The sequence below is a fragment of the Parus major genome, chromosome 2 (assembly GCF_001522545.3).
Source record: "Parus major isolate Abel chromosome 2, Parus_major1.1, whole genome shotgun sequence".
NCBI classification, from domain to species: Eukaryota; Metazoa; Chordata; class Aves; order Passeriformes; family Paridae; genus Parus; species Parus major.
This window is the reverse complement of record NC_031769.1, coordinates 119,517,286-119,525,418: the sequence shown is the minus strand read 5'-3', so window position 1 is coordinate 119,525,418 and position 8,133 is coordinate 119,517,286. Positions and strand designations below refer to the sequence as shown.

Sequence of the window (8,133 nt, the reverse complement as noted above, 5' to 3'; positions counted from 1 at the left end):
CGAGCCGGGACACAGCCGATCCCGGGACACAGCCGATCCCGGGACACAGCCCGTGCTCGGGACACAGCCGATCCGGGACACAGCCGATCCCGGGACACAGCCGATCCCGGGACACAGTCCGTGCTCGGGACACAGCCGATCCCGGGACACGGCCAATCCCGGGACACAGCCCGTGCTCGGGACATAGCCAATCCCGGGACACGGCCAATCCCGGGATACAGCCGATCCCGGGACACAGTCCGTGCTCGGGACACGGCCAATCCCGGGATACAGCCGATTCCGGGACACAGTCCGTGCCCGGGACACGGCCAATCCCGGGACACGGCCAATCCCGGGATACAGCCGATCCCGAGACACAGTCCGTGCTCGGGACACAGCCCTGCTGGGCGGAAGCAGTTCCTGATGCTTTTACCTCAGGCACTCGCTGGACACCCCGGGGCTCGCACAGCGGTCAGGCACAACGGCGGACGTCCAAATGCGGGGTCCTGACGGAGGGCAGGGCCTCGCCTGCGCGGGCGAATGAGCTAAGAGCGCGCCGCGCACGCGCACGCCCCTCTCTTCCGGCGCTGACCATGGCGGACAAGGAGTGAGTCCCGTTCCGCCTCTGGCATCCGCCGCCATCCGCGGCCGCCGCGCCGCCCGACCCCTGCCTACACCACCCCCGGGGCCGCCGCGCCTCCGCCGGGGCTGCGAGCGGTGGGAGGGGAGGGACCGGCGCGGCGGAGATAGAGCTGCCACCGGCCCGGCCCTTCCGCAGGCGGCGGCTGCGGCCGCCGGCCTTTGGCGGGGTGGGGAGGGAGAGCAGCACCCGAACGCCGTCGCCGCCGGGAATGTGGGGCCGGGGCAGCGAGTTCCTCTGGGCTGGGCGGGCGGGCAGGGCTGTGCTGGGGGCTGGAGCAGGGAATGATTGTCCGCCGGGCTGCTGTCGGCGTTCGTCAGGGTGATTGTGGCTCTATAAATGCTGTTCTGACAAGTTTTGTCGCGTCTGAGAGTTTAAAATCTGCGGGACAAGAGGGAATGGGGCAAAAAACGAACTTCAGGAAGTTAGGTCTGAAGTTGAGGAGGAACTTCTTTACCGTACGGGTGACCACGCACTGGAACAGGTTGCCCAGAGAGGTTATGGATCAACACTGGGGGTGTTCAAAACCATCCGGCTGCAATCCTGTGCCCTGTGCTCTGGGATGACCCTACTTGCGCAGGAAGGTTGGACTAGATGACCCGCCGTGGTCCCTTCCAGCATCACCCATTCTGTGATCATCTGAGCAAGTTGAAAGTCCTGTGAAATAAATTTCACAGTATTTCCAAATAAGCTTTTCCTGTTCGAGAACCTGTTGAAATGTGCGCTGATAAGGGAGAAGTTACCTTGAAACAAATTTGTTCTATTACCAATTGTAGCAAAGTAGGACAAATATTCGTAGTTGTATGCAGCTCTGGTTGGTCTGTAAGAGTTTCTTGTCTGGTATAAAATGTGAATGGTGCAGGTTATGCACCAGAAAACCACCCAATTAAGTCCCAGGGAACTTTCCTGGGATGCTTTCCCAGGCCAGGGAAGGAACAGTGAGGATGACAGAGATGAAGTAAAGTGGCTTAAGGTAGTGAGGTCTGTGCATGTGTTGTGTTTGAGACTCTTAATGTTTGTCATATGTAACATCATTGAGTTTCTTTCTACCAGCTAAAAGGTTTTATTTCTGTTTTCATTTAGAGTAAAGAAGGTGCCCTCTGTGCCTGAGAGCCTGCTGAAGAAGCGGCAGGCCTATGCGGTCATGAAAGCCAAACGGCAGAAGAAGATTTTGGCTATAAAAAAGGTGAATATTCTCTGATCCCTTGACTCAGGCTGCTTATTTACTGCAGTAGCAGCTGCTGCTACTACTGATGTGATGTGGTACAGAAGTTCAGAGTATGTTGATGTTTTCTTGATGTGTTGGACTAAAACATGCTTTTAGAGGCTGATAGCAAAGTTCTGGGCTGAGTTAAAGTGTACAGCTGTCTGTAATAACATTGAAGTTAGTCTTGTACGAGGCAAGAGGTTATAGCCTTTGTGAGGGGGAGCTTGATGTATGATCAGAGAACTGAAGGAGGTTGGAAGGGATATCAACGATCTAGCTCCAACCCCTGTGCCATGGACTGGGACACCTTCCACTAGACCAGGTTGCTCAAAGATCCAATTCAATCTGGCTTTGAACATGGGTAGGGTTGACCCATCCACAGCCTCCTGGGACAACCTGTTCCAGTGTCTCACCACCCTCACAGTAAAGAATTTCTTCCTTATATCTAACCTAAACTTTCCATCTTTCAATTTGTACCTGTTACTCATTATCACCACAGTGCTGAAGAAGAGTCAGGAATGATAACACTGGTTGCTGATTCTCTGAAGCATCACTGAGGGTTGTTCTGAGCTGTGTGATACTGATCTGTGTTACTTGGGGGAAGTTCTAGAATGTAGCATGATACTTGAAGGTGATGCTCATGTGTTGAAAGGCATTTTCTAATTTAAGCAATTTCCAATTCATTGCAGTACCGCAAGGCACAAAGGAAGCTCATCTATGCAAGAGCCCAGGCTTACCACAAGGAGTACAGGCACATGTACAGGCAGGAGATCCGTATGGCCAGGATGGCCCGGAAAGCTGGCAACTACTACGTCCCAGCTGAGCCAAAACTGGCATTTGTGATCAGAATAAGAGGGTAAGGTTGCATACAGGTAACATACAGGTATAAGTAATTTTATGTTCAAAAGTACTGAAGCTGGCTTTCCTGTTACCTCTCTGTTTTGAGGGCTTTAACAAGATAAAGCCTTCTGCCAGTGGCTTGAGAAGTTGTTGGTAGATATTGTACATGCCCTTGAGGTATGTTTAATTAAGGGGTAAATCATTTTGCTGCCTACTATCTTTAGGAATCCCTGATTTTCAAGAAGACAAGGCTGAAAATACATGCAGACAGTTATTCTTTCTCACCTTTAACTTGATAAAATTACACATCCCTATTCCCAAACATTATGCTGAGCTGTTCTTCAAGTGTTTGATTTGTTCTACTTTGGTAAAGTGTTACAGAAAACTAAAAAAAAAAGTGCGATTGGAAGAACTATGTTCAGGACAATGCAAGGCTATTTCTAAATTGTTTCAGTATAATACTTAATTCAGTTATTTTTGTGGAAATAGATGTTTTAACCTTATACTGAAATATATAGTAATAGTAAGTTAATTTACTAAGTTTGATTTGTGTAATTCTTGAAATGTGTTTTCATATGGTAACAGTGCTGCTGTGATTTGGGGTCTTTTTTTAACCTCATACCTAGTGTTTCTGAGATGTTGATAATTCTCTTTTCCAGTACCAATGGTGTCAGCCCAAAGGTTCGCAAGGTTCTGCAGCTTCTTCGCCTTCGGCAGATTTTTAACGGCACCTTTGTCAAACTCAACAAAGCCTCTATCAACATGTTGCGCATTGTTGAGCCCTACATTGCCTGGGGGTGAGTGAAAGGCCCAGTTGTACCTAATCAGGTGCAAATGTTGAGTGGGTTTTGCATTTTGCTATGCTAGACTTGCAGGGGTTTTTCATCTTCTGTGTGCTTTCCCATCTTTGAATTGAAAACATGGTTGAGGGAGTGCTTTAAAGGTAATGTCTACTAGATATGATTGCACTCTCATACTGGTGTTCTTGGGAACTTGGCGTGGGGTTTGCTTCTCTGCTGCTTTTGTGTTTACATGTGGGACATGCTGAAATGATCTTTAGTTGTTTGGTGTTGCAGTCCAAATCAGGGATGTTAACATTATCCTAAAACGTGGCTTGCAAAGACTTAAAATTCTCTTTTTGAATGTGACCGTTTCAGTTACCCCAACCTAAAGTCTGTGCACGAGCTGATCTACAAGCGGGGTTACGGCAAGATCAACAAGCAGCGCATTGCTCTGACCGACAACCGCCTGATCCAGAAATGCCTTGGTAAATTCTGCTGAACAAAATGAGAAGCCAGCTGCTTGCCTCAGGGTGACCAGTGCTGAGCTGAGCAACTGTCCTTAAGTGTCACTGGACTACACTGGTGTTTGGTTATGATCTCTACTTGTGTCTTAATTGTTTAATACAAAGCATGCTGGAAGTAACTTCCCTCACAAAGTATTGAAAACAGGTGTAAAGAATCAAATTTTAGCCTTTGCAATGTTAAATGTAACCTGCTTTACCTTTATGGGGTCAATAGATCTTTGAGTAACTAAAAAGTACTGTAGCATGAAAGTCATCATAGCTTTGAACTTTAAGATTTTTATATTAGACATTTTGTCTTTAACTTTTATGATCCGGTAAACAGACTTTCTAAACTTGTTAAAAGAACTAGGTAGTGATCAGTGTATTCAGTAGAAGCAAAGTGTGCCGAAAAGCTGGGTTATGGGCAGCTCTGGGAGGGTCCCTGCTCTTGCAGTCATGCCAGAATGAGTGAAAGCGACCACTCAAGTCTCTCCCTTATTTTTGGCACTCGATTTGCATTTTGCTTCAGATTAGGCTGTGTTGTGCGTGTTTCTTTTCCTGTGCAGTGGATTAACATCCTAAAGGTACATGTATTCTGTTGTAATCTCTTTTTAGCACTGTGTTTTACGAGAGTTAACTTGTAACATATTGCTGAACACTCCAGAAAGGCATTAAAGAAACTTGCTGTAGCATTATTCAGCAGCCTAACTTAATAGCTAGTGAGTTTCTCCGAGTTACAGATTGCAGTGGTTTAGGTGTATTTAATCTAGCGTTTCTCCAAAAAGCAGTCTGTTTTCCTGAGATTCAGTAAGTGCAGGTTGGTTGTTGTTGTTCCTCACTGCTGGCAGCAAATATTTAACAATTGAAACTGATGCCTCTTGCCAAATGTGCCATCTAAATGTTGACTTGGCTGTAACTAATCCATTTTAATTGGAAAAGTCATTCAGTCTCATGACAGAGTGAGTGGTTTCTGACTTCCTGAAGTTTATCAAAGTAAGTAGGGATGACAGTAACAATGTGATAATTTTTAGTTTGTTATTGACCAGTGCCACTGAAGTCTTTCTGAAAACTGTGTCTGCATTTTAGGAAAGCTTGGCATCATCTGCATGGAAGATGTGATCCATGAAATTTACACTGTTGGCAAGAACTTCAAAGTTGTGAACAACTTCCTTTGGCCCTTCAAGCTATCCTCTCCTCGGGGTGGAATGAAGAAGAAAACGATCCACTTTGTGGAAGGTGGGGATGCTGGTAACAGAGAAGACCAGATCAACAGACTCATAAGGAGAATGAACTAATGGTGAGATACTGCCCAAGGCAATCAACTGTTCAACTCTGCAGGCTGCTGTCATTATTTGTCAGACATTCAAGTTTAATAGATGCTCACTCATTCTTGGGTGGTACCTACAGTGTAAAGCTACTTGAACAATGCAGTGTTCTGGTTTTGTTTTGGAAGTCTTACTAAAGCTTAAACATTGGGGAAGTTAAATTTTCAGTGTAGCTGATCTATTTAGGAAATGCAAACATTACGAATAACTTGCTTTAAAGCTTTATTTTGGTTTTATGTTTGGAAGCCTTGAGATCTCAGCTTAAATTTTCAAGCCTCATTATGTCCTCTTAATATGATCGAAATCTTGTAATTGCAAGTACCATGGTTTTTTTTTAATATTTTCTAGAAATAGCTGATTAGAACTGGTTTAAATTTTCAGCTTGATCAAGCTTCAGAATGATTCATTTAAAGCTCTTATGTATAGTGACCAAGTTGGTAATTCTGAAAGACTGATTTGCCCACTTGAGTAGAATGTCCTTTAGAAATGTGGTTTATTAACACTTAAAATCATTTAACAGTGACAGCTGAGTCCTGAAGGTAGGACCTACTCCAGACAATGTCTTAAAAATTGTTGTCACTCTGCTGTTCTGCTTTAGTGAGAAGTCTGCCATTCAAAGCCAGCACTTTTTTTTCAGAGTTTTTGTACTTTGCTTTGCTTTTTAGACATTAAACTACATTCAATGTAATTTAAACTAAATATTTTAGTTTCAGTCAAATATATTTTTGGTTTGACAGGTATGCTGGAATATAAGAAAGCTTGATTGTGTTAGGGTGTTTGGAAACAATATCAAAGACCAATTTTCCCTAAACTAATTTCTCCAAAGTCAAAATGGTTTTTTTTGGTTGGCTTGTTGGGATTTGTGTGGGGTGGTTTTTGTTGTTTAGTTGTTTTTTGTATGGTTGTTTCTTCTTTTGGATCAGATACGCAGTTTACTTACAAATTCCTAGCTTCAGAAGATTGGTTCATAAAAAATGAATAGTGTTGTGACTTTACAGTTCAAAACAGGTGCAGTTGCATTTGGATGAGTTCTCAGAAATTAAAAGTTTCTGAAGGGAAAGAAATTTCACGTTTTGTTCTCTTTTTTCCCCTCAAGTCTTAAAAATAATCTTACAGCCAAGGCACAGCAAATTGAGCTCGTTGGGGTCTGCTTTCTGTCCAAGGAGCTAAAGAAGATCTAGGAAATACTTTCCATTTAACTGACAGCATTAATTCTTGAAGCTTTTTTTGTAGGCTGATAATTTCCTCATTCAGGCTCCTTGCATGTTGTGTTATCTCCCATCTGTGAAGTCAGCAGAGTTTTAAACCACTGGTTACATGGCATGTGGAAATTGCAACTTCAGGAAGATAGTTCCTTACTGGGGACAGTGTTCTTGAAAAGCCTTTTAGCTCAGCTATGGAAAGATGTTGGTAACTGAGAAGCAGAGTTGCTGTAACATTTTGTGCCTGGGGTGATGTTAAGTTACTCCCACTACTATTCTTCTAGAAATTTTGCTGCTGGTGGCAGAAACTTGGAAGTTCAGAATTGGCAGATGTGTCCTTGAAGTTAGTGCACAACCAAGGCTGAGGAGGACTGTATGCTCCTGTCTGATTTCTGAGCATGATGTTGTTTTTAATGGAAACACTTCAGCTTTTCTGTCAGTGTAGATTTACTTTTTTTTTCCATCTTCCCTGCTAAACATCAGATCTATACTGGTAGTGTTGTTTACAGGAGCTTTCCTACAGATGGGAAGCTTCTAGTTCACTGTTGCAGTAGTTGTAAATGCCTGCAAGGGTTGGTATGTTGGCACAGAAACAAGGGCTATCCATTCATCTGGTTGCACATGTTTTTCACTGGACTTGTAGCTCAGCATCCCATATAAGTGGCATACATTAGAGCTCTACATTCTTTTAATTTGGGAGGTGACCTTGCAGTTTCTTATTTTATGCTTATAAGCAGTTATGCTTCTGCAAACTAAATCTAAGATACCCAATTCTTCTTGTCTCTTCAACTATCTTTTCCTGCTGTTGTGAATAGAGAGTGCATGTTTAAAATTCAAGTAGCCTACATGTAGAAAACAGAAGAATGTTGTAGTTTCTACCAAAGCCATGGACAAACTGGAGTAGTAGGTTCAGGTGACATACTGGCAGTACTCTCCAGATAATGTCAATATGAAGGGCTGTGTAACTGAAGAAGAGTATTCCTCTTTCCTATAAGTAGTTTGTTTCCTGCTATTTGTCTTTATTTCTTATTCTATTTGTGACTTATTTCTTAAATGATAGTCTCAAGTGAATGAAAAAAATAGACTTCCAGTACTGATTCTTTGTAAAGACTGGGAAGAAAGAGCATAGTACTTGAAATCAAATGTTGTCAATCAGTATTGGCAGTATCCTGAATTTCATCAATTTTTCAAGCAAACTTTAGTGGGACTGGACCCAAGTTGGCTTTTTTGCTTTCACTTTTGTATGTAAACAGTCTCTGAAATTTGCCAAAAATGAGAGTGCAGCAAAAGTTAGAATGTATATAATGTCTTGGCATGTCTTTAAATATCAAATATAGGTATCATTGGTTCAAGGTAGAAATGTTTATCCTGTTAAGTCTGGTACTTTAAGTCTTTGTTTTCAGTAAAGAGCTGTTAATGTAAACCTTAGTTACAGTGTGTGAGACTACCACGGTCTTAAATCCAGTGAAATAAAGTGAGTGTTTTCAGCCAAAATTACAAATTGTAAAAATGTATTATTTTTCTCATGTGGCCAGAGTTGTTTCAGATCTACATGTGCCTAATGATACCTTTTTCTTTTTTGCTTTGCAGGTAAAGATGCCCAGCTGCAATATTTCAAAGTCTGGTCTGTTAATAAAACAATCTTGCACAAAACA

At 43.0% G+C, this 8,133-nt stretch overlaps 1 protein-coding gene across 1 annotated transcript; it reads left to right on the top strand.

Annotated features, from left to right (window-relative positions):
* Positions 1 to 481: 481 nt before the first annotated feature.
* Positions 482 to 8,133, top strand: RPL7 (ribosomal protein L7). The gene is made up of 7 exons (XM_015618759.3): positions 482 to 586; positions 1,703 to 1,805; positions 2,516 to 2,682; positions 3,326 to 3,463; positions 3,824 to 3,933; positions 5,038 to 5,248; positions 8,069 to 8,133. Exons 1-6 carry the CDS (start codon positions 573 to 575, stop codon positions 5,244 to 5,246), a joined length of 741 nt encoding a protein of 246 aa, XP_015474245.1. The 5' UTR covers positions 482 to 572; the 3' UTR covers positions 5,247 to 5,248; positions 8,069 to 8,133.